Source organism: Crotalus tigris, unplaced genomic scaffold (assembly GCF_016545835.1).
Source record: "Crotalus tigris isolate CLP2741 ecotype Arizona unplaced genomic scaffold, ASM1654583v1 scf7180000020166.501630, whole genome shotgun sequence".
NCBI lineage: Eukaryota > Metazoa > Chordata > Lepidosauria > Squamata > Viperidae > Crotalus > Crotalus tigris.
Window position 1 is genome coordinate 144,357 of NW_024097884.1, and position 19,801 is coordinate 164,157.

A 19,801-nucleotide genomic window follows, 5' to 3' on the forward strand; every position below is an offset into this window, starting at 1 on the left:
TTCCCTGCCAACCTATCTGGTAGAAGGCTAAATGTTTATCTGGCAACGAGGGGCAGCATGGCTACAGAGACTATCGACATCTTAATAGTTCAATAAAATTGATATGAAAATAGCTTCTACAGGATTATTGACACACCATACTCAGGGATGTAGCTAAGAATGTGTAATTCAGAGAAATACGTTTGGGGACCAAATACAGGTAGCCCTCGATTTACAACAGTTCATTTAGTGACCATTAGAAGTTGCAACGGCACTGAAAAAAAGTGACTTATGGCCATTTTTCACACCTATTACCGTTGCAGTCTCCCCAGGGTCACGTGATTTGGAGGCTTGATAATTGACTCACATTTATCACGGTTGCAATGTCCCGGAGTCAGGTGAGCCCCTTTTGTGACCTTCTGACAAGCAAAGTCAATGGGGAAACCAGACTCACTTAACAACTATGTTACTAATTTAAGAACTGCAGCGATTCTCTTAACAAATGTAGCAAGAAAAATCGCGGGGTGGGGCAAAACAAATTTCCCACTTACCAACATAAAATTTTGAACTCAATTGTGATTCTAAGTTGAGGACTACCTGTCAGGTGTTCAGGTTGCAGTGCCTTCAATCGCATAGAAGGTTCTGCATCAAGGACAGCCATCCATGAAGACGCCAGTGGTGGCGCCCTGTTATTTCTCCCTCGCGCAAACGAGAACTGTGTTCTCTCAAGTTCACTTCAGGACAGATGTCTACAGGTGAACAATCTGCTCGTGTGACAAGCTCTGAAATGCTCTAACATTCAACTCTGCCAGCAGTGACTACCTAGCAGCCGGCAAAGAAACTGAAATAAGGTTTTTTTGTTTTGAGGTTTGGGGGGTTTTGGTTTTCCTTTTGCACACTTGTTTCTCCTGAATTGCTCAAGGTGCCAGAGCTGCACCATGCTTAATTTCTATGTTGGCTCACTTGAAAGAGAACTTCACTGAACACCTAACAAGTGTGTACAGAGCTAATCGTGCTAATTAATATGCAAAGCAGTCAGCTAACCATCCATTTCTTTCTTCTAAAGACCCTATCTCTTATTTAGATTATACTGATAAACCGTAAGCTAATAATTAATCTCTTCCTTAGGGAACATTTACTTTGATTTACTTATGCTTTTCATGACAGCAGTTTTATTGTTTAAGTAAGAAGCTCTGTCTTTATTGAACTCTCTTGAAATAGTTTTCCAACCATTTATATAACCCTTGCAGGAAGACAGAAGGATGGGCTGAAATAACGTTTTACAAAAAAAAAAAAAAAAAAAGTACCTACGTTCTCCAGTATGTACAACTTTTCTTCTGTTTCTGGCTTGTATTCCCTATTTTCATCTGAATCACTTCGTTTTTCCCTTGAATTTATGCTGTTTTTACATTTTGCTCCCTCTTAATTGCATTTTATAATATTATTTACAGAATAATGAAATTACGACCCAATCAGGGACATGTATATTATGCATATAAAGCATAGTATTATAACCCGTTACAGATATGTAAAGTACATCTAAAGTATAATAAATATAGTATTTTTGATTAACAATGAGAATTAATAGGAATCTTGCTTTTTAAACCCACAAAGCAAGAGGGCAGTTTCCCCTCTTTTTCAGAGGAAATGACAGCAATCTGAAATAATTTCTAAGCTTGTATCTGAAGGCTGAGCTATTATGCATTTATTAGATGTTTTGTTTTATACTGAGCAAAAATCTACATTAGATATGACAGTAATATGCACCATTCATACAATACTGTTCTGTGTACTTTTAAGAGTATGACATCATTTTCTCATTTTAAAAAATGTGATGATTCCAGCCTTTCCCCACCTCTTTTCACTGTACAGACATTACTCTACTTACAAACAGATTACGTTCTGAGAGGCTGTTCACAAGCCTGTTCTATTCACAAGTCCAAACTAGTGTAAAAAAAATCATGTGCAGTAGAGTTCTTACCTAACATAAGTGACAGAATCACGGTAAAACCTGATAGTTATGGTGACGTTGTTGGCTCTTCCATTGGAAGTTGATGCAGCAAGTTTTTCTACTTTCCTGAAGTGAATTTTGGGTAGTGGTCTTCCTCTTTTCCTCATAGATGACACTGTAGCAGCAGATCGCATGATGGGCTGACACTTTGGGGAAGCACTCAACGTTCGGGTCCTGCATCTTGAACAACGACAGCACTTTCTCCATCGAGCTTAAAGGCTCAAGCGTGGTCTGGGATCATGTCAATGGTTCAATCTCTTCTTCCTTTTTTCTTCTTCTTCCTCTCCCTCTCCTTTTTTTTGGGGGGGGGGGCTTACTTTCCATGATGTTGAATTAGTTAAAGTCGGGAGAAGACGGGAAAGGATTGGCTTCCTGCATGTTGCGTGCAGATGTGGCACACTGGAAACTAATTCTTTTCTACCTTCTCTTGACTTCAGAGACCTTCTAAGATGGACTTGCGGACTGGTTTGTTCATATCAGCGAACGTTCACAAAAGTTCATAAGTAGAGTAATATCTATACCTCTTTTGCCTATATTTAGTTACTATTAATTGTGTTTCCTTGATCACTTGCTATCCTACTAATAGCAAGAATGTCTTTTACTCATCATTCTCTTCTTAACACAACTAAAATCATGTCTGTTCTTTTGCTGCAATGTCACAATGGCAGCTTCAAAACACCTTTTTAATACCAAGAATTTTCAGAATTTTGTTTCCTAACTAGCTGGCATTTACCCGATTGTATAGCTTACCTCTACAGTGTGGGCCTTCGTCTGAACCATCAACACAATCACGTTCGCCATTGCAAAGCTTGGTCATGGGAATGCAAAGATCAGTACCCAGGCAGTTGTACTCATTTGGATGGCACCTTGACACCTTGTTATGTGGACCTGGAAAACAGGAAGAGCCATTGCTATTAGGAGGGTCTCCAGCACAATTATTCTAATCTATAGAAAATCCTAGAAAAAGAAATGGAACTTCATATGTATAGATGATATTTAGACACATACTGCACGTTCCTTTGTATCTAGAAAGAAGAATTTCTGAGCTCATCATATAATAGATTGGCTAAGGAAATGAATATGGGAATTGAACAGGCATAATGTTAGTCTTCGCTCCAAGAGACCTTGATTAAATGTACGTTCAACTGGCTTAGTAAATAGCCAGCTTCTTTGATTCTATTCCTGGTAATATTGGTTTAAAGCAGGGGTGTTCAAACTTGGCCCTTTTATGACTTGTGGACTTCAACTCCCAGAATTCCTCAGCTAGCGTGTCTGGCTGAGGAATTCTGGGAGTTGAAGTCCACAAGTCATAAAAGGGCCAAGTTTGAAGACCCCTGCTTTAAAGCATATATTTGAGGACTCTTTTCAGTCGTAAAATTAATTTTGAATTCACCTGGGAAATTTTCAAGTAGTTTGGACTGCAAATGGTTTAGACTGAAACCATGCTGACTTATGGTAGCTGCAGTCCAAAATATATGGAGGGCACAAAGCTACCTATTGCTGACCCAGATCCTTTTTCCACAAGGCTATGAAACCTCAGACTGTGTTTCCAAGGGAAACATACTAAGCGAATTAGTTTGAGTAATTCTATATTAAAGATTAATTAAGCCAAATTCTTTTATGGCTCAGGTTAGGATCCTTGGTGGGTACTGATCCATCAGTCAAAGTAATCTGCCATTTAGAATAGTCCTTCCATCAGCCACTTAATCATTACTGGCATGAAGAATCTTAACAAACTACTTTAGTTATTTTAAAAGCTAATAAATGAGCTAATTAATTTCATGTGACAGGTTTGTGGTACACCCCAAAGGGTTGCATTAGTCAGGAATTGTTAACATTATAAAAACCACTTTAAAAGTTGCTGTTCTTTTGCCCATAAATATATAGCCTCTCTAATTGAGTTGGCTACAATCCAGAAATAAATACAATTGAAAAAGGAAGAATTGAGAAGAAGGTCTAAACTGAGAGTGTACAGAGCTAAGCAGGGATGACATTTTAAGGATTAAAAAAAAAAAACATTAGAGAGTCCATAAAAAAAACTTGATATTGGACATGATTGGATGACTACCTATGTCTAAATTCAGAATCTTTACAAACCTCCTAACACAGGGCACTCTGTACCAATGCTTATAATTCTAATACCCACCAGCATCAATAAAGGCCTCATTAACTGAGATTTAAAACAGAAGTTGCTTAGCATCTTCTTTTTCTTTTTAACAGAGTAAATAATTCTTCTTGTGCTTTAGCTTTGCAACCTTTGCAGCCAAATACCCTACCTGCTCCTCTCACTCGGTTACGTTTATACAAGCAGGAACATTTCAATTGAGTTTTTAAAAAATGTTACAAATAAGTATTGAACCTGTATCTTTATCGTGTAGCTTTTAAATTTTGCAAAATTGTCAGAAATTAAAGCCTAGTGTAAATCACCATAAGGTTGTTACAGGTAACATCTTTATTCTCCAGACAATTTTGTTTGATAATATACCCCCCCCCCTCTGCTTGCAAAAAGAGAAACTCCATTACTGCCCCCCAAAATCTCTCTTTTTTTTTAAAGTCTTTACTAAATAGAAAAACGTCCATAGCTAAGTATCTCAGCATAAAGAGTTTAACCTCACCCAACCCTGTACGATAATGCTAAGCCATCATCCTTAATGGAAGAGCTGCTCTACAATGGGCAAGAGACAGCCAAGCTGGTCCCTTCCAATAGTCAAGGATAATTGTAATCCAAAACATCTGGAGGACACCAGGTTGCCTGTTACACGTCTACGCTATGCCTAACTGCTTCAACTACCATCTTTCCAGATATGTTCAAATTGTGTCAGTCCCTTCCATCAAGGACTTTTGCTTGGCCCAGAGCAATCAAACATATAATACAGGCATGTCAAACTCACAACGTCACATGATGTTACACGACTTATCGTGATTTTTTCCCCATTGCCGGCAATGAGGTGGGCGTGGTTTTTGGCGTGATGCATCTGGCTCGTGGGCCAGCATTTTGACATGCCTGATATAATGCAATTTTGAGTCCCCTATTTACTCATAATCTTGAAACATTTCAGAATCCTGTAATAGGATGTTGTAAGAGACAATATTCCAAAGGAAAGGAACTGAGGAGAGATAAAAGCATGCAAACCCAGGCACTTATTGTTAAAAAGCATCTTCTGATCCCCTGCTGAAATGACAAGGAGAGGGGCAGCAAAAAAAGCTGGTCTATCAGAAGATCTGTTCAAACAATCCTGCTTTCCTTCTCATCCTCAGCTGCAGCCTCTCCAAATGATTGCCTTTAGATGACAGTAAAGCTACTTGATCTCTGGCTGATCAATGGTTGATGCCTGCGTTAATAAATATTTATGCTTTGGCTAGGAAGCTCAGAGGAAAGCCTCTGTAGGTATTGACCCCAAATTTGTCAGCAGTCCAAAACCTTAATTAATAATTAGTGTCTGCATTTAAATTAATAGGTGTTTTCTAAAATCTGTGGGAACAATCAAGAAGAGGCTAAATTAGCAATAATGAGTTCATCCCAACCAGGGACTCCATTGTTTGGAATATGCTTGAGATTTTCTAGTGTTTGCATGCAAATGTTTGTCGGCTTGACTTCATCTAACCAACTTGGATATTAACAATGACCCCTCCAGCTTTCCTCTCCAGTTTCCTTTATCTCCAAATCCTGTCTGGGGTAACTCTTGCCTGTCACTGCTAACAGAGGACTGAGAGGTTCTCCATCTTCTGTCGCTGTTTAACCAGTCCTTTCTCACGCCACTATGGCACCGTGTTGACGCCCCCTTATCTTTTTAGGGTTAGAAGGCTTTTCTCTTGAAATCCCCCCCCCCCAATGAATTTCTAGTGCTGGGGATAACAGCTCACTTTCTAATATCAATATCAGCAATATCAATGATGTTGGCACATGAGATAAGGTTCATAAATCAGGGTCCCTCTTTTTTCATACTTCACAACAATAGTTCTGTGCTGACCGAAATAAAATGCATTCGCTTATTGTTTTTTTTTTAATATTGGGTTTTTACTTAGTTTATTAACGTCATCTCTTCCTCACCCCAGAAATCTAAGTTGTTTTAGAATGGAATCCAACACATTTAGACATCATCAAATTGAGAAAAACATATCTGTGTGCTATAATAAGCACAGAATCATGCTAAGTAAAATATACAATCCACATTTTTTTTCAAGAAAACTAAATTGCAGTTAGCAAGTCAGCCAAACTGCCTTAATATATTATTTTGTTCATAGAACAAGTTTTGGTGAAGGGCAAGGAAAATGGAATATAATAATTTGAGTTAAGAACTTCAACAAGGCATCAATTCCCCCTTAATAGACAGCATATTCTGCGGTTATTTCAACTGTCCATAGAATTGAAACATTTTTTTTCCGTTTTTAAAATTTTTATATTTGACAAAGTGTAATTATTATTGCAGCCACCTCTTGGTAAGCGCTCCAGTGAGCATTCTATTGACACAGAATTGTATAGCATTTGCTACTAAAACTCATAAATTGCATTTGTTAATTTTGCAACCAGAAAATAGTAAAAAAAAATATTATTATAGCTCCTTTGATCTTCGACAAGTTCTTCCATTAGACATCAAATAACAATATGGAAAAACTGACAATATTTGAATATTTGAATTAATGCAATTCTCAAATTTAGAGGCAAACTGAGATCAGCTGGGATTTGTCATTGTCTTACTACAATCACAGTGTCTCATTCCAGAGGCACATCTATACAAAAGACACTTAACATCTGGCCTCTGTCAAATATTTTGCAATGACTGTCTATTTCAAAATATTGCCCTGGAGAATATTGGCAGACATCCCAGAGGCCAAATCTGCTTTCTTGTTATAATCTGGAATTAATTGCAATGGACCAAAACCTGACAATCCCAAATGCCATCATGACTCAGGCATTGATATTTTTCTCTGCTATGGGTCTGCATCATCTCCTTTTAAGGCTAAGTTGGGGGTCACCCATTCCCACCTTGCTGGAACAAATTCCAGTCCTTTGCCATCTACTGTGGAAAATAGCGCTCCATTTTATCTACTCTGAATCTCGCTCCATTCGATTTACTGGATAACCTTAGGCCGAGGATAAAATTATAAAGTGGAAATAACCCTTCATCCTACAAAATTTCTCTATAACATGCATCATTTTATCCATACTTTGTATCTACCTTTTTCCTTTTTTCTAACGCTAAAAAGCCTGACATGCAATTCTTCATGGGAAGTTACTTCAGCCCCTAAAATCATTTTAGTTCCTTTTTTACTATGTCTGTTCCAGCTCTTCAGTATTCTTTTCCAAGTAACAGTCAGTACTATTTATAATGTGACTGTAACACATATTTCTATAAAGGCGGCTTTGCTTTTAATTTATTTCCTAATTATTCATTAAAAATTCATGGATTTTTCTTCAGTAATACTTTTCTCTTATATCCCTGATAATTTTTAATAGTGGTTTCTATTAGTTATAGAAACTTATTGGCCATAAATATTAAACTATCCAGACTATCATTTCCTGAACAGTCCCTAGAACTTTCTGAAAAATGATCTAGTGATGTGACTATTTGTAATTTTATAAAAAGATTGGAATTTTGTTTCTTGAAACTACTTTTTATGCCCAAGACAATTTTTGAAAATGTCAGTTATATTTGTGCCACATTTTCTGTGACAGATATAAAGAACTCATTCAGCATCTCTTCAATCACTTAGGATATTTTTAACAGTCCTCCACAGTCAACTCTTGTGAAATAATTTCTTGCTTCATACACACACACACACACACACACACATTTTGTATTGTCTCTTTTTTTCCTATTCTATTTATTCAGCTTGTAAAAATAACTATAATGGCTACAAATACATCTCAGTAACAATATCAAAGAATCTGCTAAAACATATTAGAATAGAATAGAACTGGAAGGGACCTTCTAGTCCAGCCCCCTGCTCAAGCAGGAGAACCTATACCAGTGATGGCGAACCTTTTAGAGACCAAGTGCCCAAACTGCAACCCAAAACCCACTTATGTATCGCCAGGTGCCATGGCCCATTGGGTGGGCATGGCTGCAGTGGTAACGGCAGACTGGGTAGGACTAAAACGTTCAATCAATTCCAACTTTTGCAAGATCTTTTTTTCCCCGCGAGAAGTTGAAATTGACTGACTGAACCTTTTTTTTTTTTTTTTTGCACATGGCGGCGGAGGCCTAAAGTGAAAAGGTTTTATAAAATCCAGCTGAAGGTATAGGACTGGGCGACGGTGCGCGTGCCCACAGAGAAGGCTCTGCGTGCCACTTGTGGCACGTGTGCCATAGGTTCGCCACCATGGACCTATACCATTTCAGACAAGTGACTGTTTAGTCTCTTCTTAAAAACATCCAGTGATGGAGCACCCACGATTTCTGAATGCAAGCTGTTCTACTGGTTAATTGTCCTCACTGTCGGGAACTTTTTCCTTAATTCCAGGTTGCTTCTTTCTTTGATCAGTTTCCAACCATTGTTTCTTGTCCTGCCCTCTGGTGCTTTGGAGAATAGTTTGATGCCCTCTTCTTTGTGGCAGCCCCCTCAAATACTGGAGTAATGCTATCATGTCGCCCGTTTCTTCTTTTCTTTAGACTAGCCAAGTCCTTCAGACATTCTTCACATGTTTTAGTCTCCAGGCCTTTGATCATTTTAGTTGCTAAACATCTTTTTTGTAGTATGGTGACCAAAATGGTTTGCAGTATTCCAGGTGTGGTCTTACTAGGGTTTTATAAAGCGATACTAATACTTCACGTGATCTTGATTCTATGTCTCTGTTTTTACAACCCAGGATTGTATTAGCTTTTTTGGCGGCGGCTGCACATTGCTGGCTCATAGTCAAGTGATCGTCCACTAGGACTCCAAGGTCCCTCTCACAATTACTGTTTTTGAGCCAGGTCTCGCCTAATCTGTACTTATACCTTTGGTTTTTCCTGCCTAAAAGTAAAAATTTGCTTTTCTCTAAATTAAAACTCATGTTTTTGGATAGGGCCCATTGTTCATATTTGTCAAGATCTTTTTGGATCCTGAGCTTGTTTTCTGGGATGTTGGCTTTTCCTGCCAGTTTAATGTCATCTGCAAATTTGATGAGTTCCCCTTCTATTCCCTCATCTATTAAATTATATTAAATTAAACAAATCGAAAGCATCCACTAAAACATATTAAACCTAAATATCAAATAAAAGAAGCCTTCCAAGAAAGCTTGAAATGTCCCTTTTCCCCTGATTTGTATGAATGCAAATACAGAGAAAGATCTTTTTTAAAAAATAAAGAAGATTTTATAAGGGAAAAAGCTTTTCCTCTTGTATCCAGAAATTCCATCTGGGACATACCATCAACTATTCTAACTTGAATTTTTATTGTGGAAAACCATTGCTATTTTTTTTTCTTCCTCTCCCTGGAAGATCTCTCTATGACTTTATCCCACTCCTAAGTCCCAGCCCAACCTATCTCACAAGTTTGTTGTGGGCAAATATTGAGGAGTCATATGTCCACTATCTTAAGATCACAGAGGAAAAGTGAGACATAAATCTTAATGAATTAACTAACAGTCCCAAAGCTCACACAAAGCAGGGGAACCAGTAGATTTAAATTCTTGGTTTAATTATGAGGGTTAAAACCTAGGTAGCAAGGAACTATTTGAGTCAGCATCTCTTCCTTTTATTTTCAACTATTCCTGAATTTCCCACTATCTATGGAATGCCTGCTGGCTATTCTAAATAGCTCTCATTGGCAATTCTCACAAATCAAAGCAATATTAAGGCTCTTCCTCTGCCAAGGGGACCCTTTCTAACATTTATAAAGAAGTCCAAACTTCCTTTTAACATGTCCTAATAATGCTTCTGGAGCAGCAGGAAAGGCATTTTGACCATCCATACACCCATACTTATTTTGGGAAAGGAATATAGCTCAGTGACTGAGCACATACTTTACAGGCAGAAAGCCCAAGGTTCAGACTCCAGCAACTTCACTTAAGAGAATTAATACTCCATATGATATAAAATTCTCTGCGGGAGAAAATTTTCTACTCAGCAGATTAGTAATCAGACAATTTTTAAAGACTCTTCAATTAGGAACACTATCATCCTAAGAAGTCAGTGGTTTCTACAGGAGGAAGCCAAAAAGGGGGAAGAAGAAGGGGAAGGGAAACTCATCAGAAAAGTGGAAGTGGGGAAAGGGTTTCTCAGCCAATTTTGCATAAAACCCAATGAGGAACAATTGCCCAGAAATAAAACATGCACAGAAACGTGAGTAATAAATGATATTTTCCAAGCTGGAGAAGTGGGAGAATTCTTACAAAACCTCTGTGTGTACTGTTTTGTTTCTCAATGTCCCCAAAGCAGTGAGAAGTGTGCCATGCATTTTGCACCCTCAGGAAAAAAAAGTGAATGGAAAGAAACCCAGGTCGCCGAATCAAAATAGTTGTAAAAATAAGTACTAGGGAAAAGAAGAGGAAGTAAAGATACCTACATATATCTGGTGACTCGTCAGAGCCATCTGGACAGTCCTTCTCTCCATCACATCTCCAGCCCTTGGATATACATGTGATCTGATCTTTACAGGCAAATTGTTTGGGGCTACATGTCTTCGGTGCTGGAGAAAGAAAGGCAAGAAAAAAAGAAAGCATAAAAAGTTAAGATTCTTCTGTAAAATATGGAGGTTCCTTCCAGCCTTATGATTCTATGTTCTGTGTCCCTGACAATAATTTCAAAAGGCTGGCTATTTAAAAAGCAACCAATTTTTGACAGTGCCATTGGGCTCATGCATATTTATGATACTTCAGGAACGAGGATTCTTAAAAATGAAAGGTATTCATCAGAGCAAAGCAGGAGCAAAAATATAGAACAGATTTTAAACATCATTTAATTTGAATAAACCTCTCGGGAATTTACAGTTCAGACATGAAAGGCTTAAACAAAAGACACAAACCAGGAACTGTAATTTTAAATTGTAAATAGTGTTTGCACTGGAAAAACTGTAAGAATCTCAAATCTGACTTTTACATAAACTACCATGGCCATTCCTTCAGTTCTACCTTTTGCTTAAATTTATATAGCCAGCATCTCAACAACTTACAGGGGAGGGGATCCTACAGTAGTAAAATTACACCTAAATAAAGAGTTAAGAAACGGAACATCCAAACAGAACATGAACCATGTCTATTCATTGAGAAGTTGTAAACACTGGTATCCACTTGGTCAACTTGCAAACTTTCTGCCTTATTGTATGCACCATTCTTCTAGCATGGCCTTCCCCAATCTGTCAACACACATATGTGCTAAATTCTCTGGAACTGTACTCTCAACATATACAGAAGACAACAGGTTGGGGAAGACAGAGGAGTTAATATCTCTAGGATCACAACTGTATTCCAGTTGGAATCCTTCATTCCAGAAGAAACTGTGGGCTAATCCCAGTTTCTGTGAAGTAAGAGGGGATGAAGCCAGGAGGCACTGCTTTTGGTTATACCTCCCATCTAACTAAATGGCCTTTCTCAAAAGTCAGACTCATTCTGGAAAATGGTAACAATTGAGCTCCTCCCAAAAAGCATATATATCAGCTCTTCGAAGTAAACCAGGGGTCTTCATACTTGGCCATTTTATGACTTGTGGACTTCAACTCCCAGAATTCCTCAACCAACGTGCCTGGCTAAGGAATTCTCCGAGTTGAAGTCCACAAGTCATAAAAGGGCCAAGTTTGAAGACCCCTGAAGTAGACTATGTCAGGAAGCAGGCCTCACAAGAGCTCTTTACCTTATTAATATGTCTACAACAAAATCATTCTGAAAACCTGATAACACGTCTTGGAACCAGCTCCCCCCGGAGATTAGGACCGCTCCCACCCTGTTGGTTTTCCGTAAGCTGCTTAAGACCTGGCTTTTCCGGCAGGCCTAGGGTTTATAAAATCTGACCCCTCGATGACTGTTATTGTACTGTTTGTTTTGTCATGTTTTATGGTATTTTTATTGTTAGCCACCCAGAGTCCTGCAGGAGTGGGACAGTTTATAAATTTTAAAAATAAAATAAATAAAAATAAACATTGCCCCTTCCCTCCCTCTTGTACTGATCAAGATGGGCAACTTTGAGTTTTTCCCTTAGGCTTTCCTATTTTCTCGGGCTAAGCTCAAGTTTTACTAGCAGTCTTTTATCCAACGTCATCGGTGTGTGCTCCTCTCCACTTGGTAGTTAATTACTTCACTACTGGGTTATTACCAATGGATTATTGCTCCTCATTGGGTTGGCTGATGGTAACTCTGCCACTTCCATTGCTATTACTGATTAAGATAGTAATTTATTTCTAAAGCATTTTGCTCTATCACCATGGTTATATGTTGATCTACTACAACGAATATTTTCATTGTTTGGTCTTGCTATATATCATTTTGACAGATTGAGCATTATAATAATTAAACAAATCAATGACTCATTCATTCCATACTTGCTGTCAGAAGTACTACAAGGATTGAGATTGATGAATTAAGAGGCCCAGGCAACACAGCAGTTAGAAAAGATGGTACCTTTCAAAACTGCTGTATAGTTGGTTTTCTAAAGACATGCATGCCTTTCTAGCAGTCTCTTTTTCTCATTCTTTAAGCTGCTACACAGATAGTCCTCGATTTACAATCAAAATTAGCCCAGAATTTATGTTGCTAAGTGAGACATTTGTTGTGAGTTTTGCCCTATTTTACGACTTTTGTTGTCATATTTGTTAAGTGAATCACTGCAGTTGTTAACTTAGTAACCTGGTTGTTAAGTGAATCTGGCTTCCTCATTGACTTTGCTTGTCAGAAGGTCACAAAAGGTGATCACATGATCCCAGGACATGGCAAACGTCATAAATATGAACCAGTTGCCAAACATCTAAAGGTAAAATCATGTGAGCATGATTGTTGTAAGCATGAAAAATGGTCATAAGCCACTTTTTTCAGTGCTGTTGTAACTTCGAACGATCACTAAATGAACTGTCATAAGTCCAGGACTATTTGTATTTCATAACAATTCCCATCTCAAGAAAACACCAGCAGGAATAGACCCCAGCTTGGAGGGCCAGCAACAGATCTAAAATTACATAGCTTCTTTCAAATAGATGTTTAGCTGCTGAGCTTCCTGACCGGAAGTCCCATGTTTGTGCACACACTGGCTTCTTTGATTACATACGATAAGGCAACAAGCCCAAGGCCAACTGAAAAAGGAAATGTGTGATAAGGGACAAGGAAACCAAATAGAAAGAATGTGAAGTTGGAGTGATAAATGGGGGGAAAAGAGAGAGAGAGAGATGTGTGTGTCAGCTAATACAGAGGTCCCCAACCCCTGGAACTGGTCCATGGTCCACCAGGAACTGACCAGGCAATTGAGTAAAGCCCCATCTGTACATGCACCGGATCCAGGTAGCATATGAAGCCACTTCCATCCCAATCTGCGGAAAAACTGCCCTTCACAGAACCAGTCCCTGGCACCCAAAAGGTTGGGGCTGCTGAGCCAATAGACAGCATGTGTACATGGACAGATGCACCGCCTACAAATGTGATAAAGACTATCAAGGAATAGTGATTACTTCAATTAAAAATAATTCCTTCTTTCCCTCTGGAGTATTCCTAAGAGACAAAACAAAGGGAAAAGTTGCATGACGCGATGATGCTCTTACAACAGCAAGGAAAGCAATGTGGGATAAACTGGCCTTGTTCCCTGCCAGCCAGCGTAAGGTTCCTAAGAGATAACCTCTGATGCGAATCAGCCCTGAATGGGGGGAAAGAGTGCTTGCCTGCTTTTGCTGCAAGCAAGCTTCTGATGCAATTATTTCTGCATGGAACAGTTGCTCCCTGCAAACAAAGCATACGTTTGGCTAAAGGATGTCTTTCAGAAAGCTGTCCAATCCCCTCAAACTGTCTGCCCTTTGAAAGAGAAAAATTCTTTCCCAAATGAAAAGGTAAAACAGCACCCGAGCATTAAGAATGTGTTTTCACATAATTCTGCTTCATTCAATGCTAAATACCAATAAATAATGTTAAGAGAACGTTCTCAAAGAAAGCTCTCAGCCATCCTGATAAAGACAGTGATTGGAAGGAAGTTGAAGGCCCCTGACTCTTTATCCCAGAGAAATGTTTGAGACCCAGGGATGATGTTTAGCCAGAGAATGAGGAGTTAGATTCTTACACACATAGCTACTTCTGTGCTTCCTCCTAGTCCAGGCAGAGCAGGAAAGAAAGTTTTCCAGGCACCTAGTTTGTCCAGGCAAAGTGGGAAAAACAATGTGTTTCTGGACCTAGGGCTCAGCTCTAACTATACTGAAACCATGGGAACTGAAGGACCTAATTAATAACTTACATTGATTTCCTTATAATATAACGAAGCCTGCAATATTGTGATTTATGGATCCAAATTTATCCCACATTTTAATATGTCCATACACCTATTTAATTCTTATGGTCTCTGGGTATTACAGGTAGTCCTTGACTTACCACAGTTCATTTAGTGACCAAAGTTACAATGGCGCTGAAAAAAGTGACTTATGATCTCACGGCCATTGCAGCATCCCCATGGCCGTGTGATCAAAATTCAGAAGCTTGGCAACTGACTTATATTGATGACAATTGTAGCACCCAGGGGTGATGTGATCCTCTTTTGCGACGTTCTGACAAGCAAAGTCAATGGGAAAGCCAGATTCACTTCACAACCATGTTACTAACTTAACAACGTGCAGTGACTCTTTTAATAACTGTGGCAAGAAAGCTTGCAAAATGGGGCAAAACCTGTTTAACAAATATCTCATTTAGCATCACAAATTTTGGGGTCAATTATACTCGTAAGTCGAGAACTACCTGTACTTCAATCCTATTTGGAGCAGATGTATGAGCAATGAGATTAGGCGTGCATCTGATGCCTCTCTATCATATTAACAATTATTACAGAGTGTGGTTATATCAGGAAGAGAAAAAAAAAATCCTCCTTAAGTACTTTTACCATTCATACTTTTACCATTCACATTTAAGGAGAAATAACTTGCTCTTCAGTTTTTGGGGTAAACCAACCAAAACCAAAGTTTATTGTTAATTATAATTACTTTTTTTTCTGGTACTATTACATTAAAAAAAACAACAAATGTATTTCTTGGGGATTTCAATTTTAGTTCAATTATATTATTCAGGGCAGATTCCTGAATTTGTGATAATCAAAGTAATGAGAAAGTTCAATTTTACTGGAAGCTTTACTGGAGTCGTGGTTGGAGAATCCTGCTATTACTGGATTTGTTGTGGATCCTCAGATATCTTTGCTGAAATATTCAGTTTTAAAAAGCACATTGCTGCATCATCAGAACTAGTTATTGCCTACTTTCAACACACTCCTGCTTGGAGGGGATCTTAAGGCATCCAGGGTTAATGTACTTTTCCTTACTCACAGATATAATAGTACTTCTGTCACTATGTATTACTTCAAGGAGTCAGCTCCTCTTCCTCGTATACTTGCTACTTGCAAGCAGATAAATACCTATAAACATATAGTATCAATGTAAAAATGTAACAAAGTTTCGAGTTTGAAATGATTTCAATCTTGGGGACCATGTTTCAAGCCTGCATTAGTACCAGCTCCAAACGTATCATACAGCTGTTCGGAAACTGTATTTCAAACTCAAGCGGGGCACTACAAATTTGCGAACAATTCAGATCTGATAGGTTTGTACACTACTGATAAATATTCTTTTCAAAAATAAAAAAAAATTGTTTGCTTTGTTTCTGCCACGGTACAGTCCAGATTCTTTGACAGATTGATTGGTGGGATAAGAGATGTAAAAGTTGAGAACACCTGAAATAGAACATTCATGTTTGAACAAAGGACCAAATGCTAGAGAGAAATAGTAGTTGACATCATATGTTCCTGGAGGATTGCAGCTAATTATTGACTGGTAAATGACCTAGACAGGCCTTGACTTGATCCAGCAAGCCACCAATAAACCTCAGGAAATTCACAATGTTCCTCTGTTACCCCTCTTCAGTATCTAATCCATCAGAAGTGCCCTTGTATTCAGCTGAACATCAAATGCTCTAATGTTTGCAGAGAAAACTTCATCTCTTGTCTCCAGTCTGCAGTGCTTAAATGAGAGCAAAAATTCAAGGGGTATATAGTATAGGCAGCCAGAGGTCTACTGCAGAAAACATAAGATTTTTTTTTTGGGGGATATTTGTGGTCCTCCTTGGTAAGCAAGCCATTAATTCTCGCTCTGACTCTTGCGCCATTTGAGTCAATTTGTCAGGAAAGATTCCTAAATGGTACAGTTACTTTCTGCTAATTGCTGCCCATCTTCTATACCTCCGAGCTTTGCCAAATCACATGGGTACAAAATAAATTGCCATCAAAACCTCAAAGTCAATACCATTAACCCTAAGGAGCTCTAACACTATGGAGCAATAAGATTGAAAAAGTATCACAGCATCCAAAGAATGAATGGATTAGGAAAAAGGGTGGCATGGGTGTGTGTGTGTGTGTGTGTGTGTGTGTGTGTGTGTGTGTGTGTGTGTGTTTGTAAGAAGTGCACATTGCTGCAAACCTGAATCTAAAAGCACCAGGAATGAAATTGACAGATTCAATCATTCAAACCATTGTTGAAAGAAGGGTTCCCCCAAGCATGCTTAGATATATTAAAAGAAATATATCACATCAAAGCCAAGGTAGAAACAATCCCCAGTCTTTTTAGTGAGACTCCTTTCCAACAGAGAAGCACTATCTCAGTCTATGAATGTTACAGATTCCTACGATCTCCAAGCCCTTGCTTGTTGTCGGAATTATATCTTGCTTTTCATAGATGAACACAAGGGAGAGAGTACAGAGCTGTCCCTCTTCCAGTTTTTCCACACAATAATTTACCCAATGGGATAGGCCTGGGCTGAGGGACAGTGATTGGCTCAAAGACACCCTGATACAAGTCTATAGCTGAGAGTAAGTAGACTTGAATTACCTTTTAGTTCAGCATCTTAATCACAAAAGCAGCAGCTGAATCAAGATACAGATGGCCAGCAGCATTGAGAAATACATTTTCTGAAATCCTTATGCAAAGAGTTCTTAAAGAGATAATGCAAGGAGTCTGTAGAAGAATGGAGGTTTGGAACCAATGCCTACAGCACACCCAGTAGCTGCAGATCTGTTCAAGAAAGTCACAGCACTCCCAAAGCTTCAGTTTGTTCTGCTATTATAACAGAGATGGTTTAACAAGACTATCCTATTGCTGACCCCTGGGACCTGCCATTCAGACACAAAAGGCATTTCGTTCCCCACCACCGGCCTTCTCTTTTCTCCTGAACATAAATCTTACCCTGACAACCTTGTCAAAAGGCTTCTGGAGAATCCCAAGCCTTGCCCTGGATTTACAGAGTCTGTCACCAAAGAGATATATCCTCAAAGGTCTCCAAAGCCAAGACCTCCTGCCAAATAACAACATGGGGACTGAAGGTCTTCTGTTTCTTAAAAATAAAAATAAAAAAAATAGAACAGCTTCTTTGCTTTCCATATCTTTCAGGACTCATGTGTATGTTCCTAAAACTACTGTTTCCACATGCATCTGTTCCCAGATTGTCTATTCAGGTTGCACATCAACCTACTTTTTGATCCTTTTCCAAAGGGAGATACAAGGCACTGAACTTAGCATTGTCTTCTTGCTGAAAAGCAGGGCCTTTTTTCTCATAGAACGCCCAGAACGGAGTTCCGGCACCTTTTTTGGATGGAACCTTGTAGGGTAGGCAAGGCAGGTTGTATGACGTATGTGAGTTCCGTCACCTTTTTTTTTTTTTTTGGGGGGAAAAAAAGCACTGCTGAAAAGTATATATGGTCTTCCAGAAAGTAAGATTTATTTGGGAGACAAACTCTGAACAAAGTTCAAACATCCTTATTGCCTATTATCAACACACAAAGCTTCCATCACAATACTTCCTCCAGTCTCTTCACTACCCACAAACTGCAAATCTCTTCTAGCAAATAAATACACTTTTAGAAAAAATACCAGCCTATTCAAGGAGGAGGGGGAGGGGGAGGAAAGTATCTGTAATGAATAAGCTGGTCCTAGATTAAATAAATAAATGTTCTCCCAAAAAAAGCTATACTACCAGCCTTGTGAGTGGGTCTTGCAGGAAACAAAAGCTACTACATTGAGGAAGACTGGATTATATAGTGCCATGTCTCATTTCCCCGACACAAGAGTGTCCTGACCCATCTTAAAGGAAATATAGCTTTCACTTTAAAAAAAAAAAAAAAAAGAGTGTAGACCTGGATTCCTAGAAAGTAGCAAGATTATTTCCAAGAACCACACTATTATGCTAATGAATGAAGGCTTAAGGGCCAGTTTAATTATCTGTCTGCTTTCATTCTGTGGAGGACTGAAACATATGCAGGGCTAGAAGCAGAAAAAACAGTTATAAATAATAATGACATTACCCTGCTCGCAGAAACATGCTAGAAGAAAAACCAGACCTCAAGGGGATATCCAGTCAATCCCTGATCAGCATTTTTAAGCAGTTACAGTATTAAGAAGGTTGTATCATATTATTTTCCTCAAAGACATACACTGTTCCTCAAAGAACATTTAATAAGTGGCCACAGGATTCATTTTCAAGTAATTAACATGAGATGTTTCGTATCAGAGGATTCAATTTGTACCCAGCAAAGCAGCTTGCATACAGTATAACATGCTTGCATTAGTATCTGAAAAGGAGAAGGTCAGTATCCTGAGACCCAATCCAGGCGTAGAATATAAGCCCTCCCAAACGGGAGTTCCTATCCTTGAATACTATACCAGATATTCACACTGCTCACTTGAGGATGAAGAGCAAGAAACGGAAGCTCCAAGAATTTGTATCAAGCCTGGCCTCTATTACTAGACTACATCCAGCAATGGGGATGGTTCTAATATATTTGCTAGCTTGTGATGGCTCAAAGAGTTGCTATGGCTCAGAGAGGGGAAGACAAATATAATATAAAAAGGAAATTCAAAGTAGATAGCTTTTACATTTGATGTAATTGCCTTCCAACTCCATCATTTGCAAGAAATGCAAATGGAAAGCAAGCCCTGACAGTCTTGATTTTCTCCCCCAAGAATTATGCCTCTCTTTTAATTTTTTTTTAGCAGCTACATGTACTCTTATATATTCGCATATCATCTTTTCTTCTACATAGTTTTTGTAAATATTCATACTTCTGAACATTTGCCAATGTCTTCCGTAGATTCAGGGAGAGGAGAGAAAAACAGTTCATCAACTAATCACATGTTGTCATGCAAGAACAGCCACGTAAAGGTTAAGTGGCAGCGTGCAAGTTTATGTAAACACCACTGAGTTGTTTCCATTTTATGCTGCCCAAAGGTATCTGGAGGACACAGTGGAAAAGAGGATGATAGACTAGAGCAGTGGTTCTCAACCTTTTTAATGCCGTGACCCCCAACCGGTCGTAAGTCGAGGACTACTCAACTGGTGCAGCACCGTTTGCAGAATGGGACTTTTGGCGGGCTCAGCAGGGCAGAGACAGCCTGGACAATTCCTATTGGCTTTTGAAAGCCAATAGAATTAGACTCTATTCAAGAGAGTCTATTCTATTGGCTTTCAAAGCCAATAGAATAAAAGGGAGTAGCACAGCTAAGGAAAAGGGGGAAAAATGGCGGACTGCATTGTTTGGCGACCCCCGTGAAATGGTCGTTCGACCCCAAATGGGGTCCCGACCCACAGGTTGAGAACCACTGGACTAGAGGGACTGGATTCGACAAGGGCCTTTCTTATCTTCTGTGAAATGAGTAGGTCTGTGCAATTGTTTCAAA

General features: G+C 38.8%; 1 protein-coding gene across 1 annotated transcript in view; it reads right to left on the reverse strand.

Moving 5' to 3' along the window:
• The window catches only part of LOC120318289 (low-density lipoprotein receptor-related protein 1-like), a gene marked incomplete at its 3' end in the record, with an annotated part of 251,793 nt that overhangs the window by 144,171 nt on the left and 87,821 nt on the right, over nucleotides 1-19,801 (reverse strand). The window contains exons 3-4 of the mRNA XM_039365706.1: nucleotides 10,481-10,603; nucleotides 2,741-2,878 (exon numbers count right to left, since the gene is read on the reverse strand). Of these exons, the coding sequence (XP_039221640.1) occupies nucleotides 2,741-2,878; nucleotides 10,481-10,603 (261 nt within the window). The remainder of the gene's footprint in view (nucleotides 1-2,740; nucleotides 2,879-10,480; nucleotides 10,604-19,801) is intronic.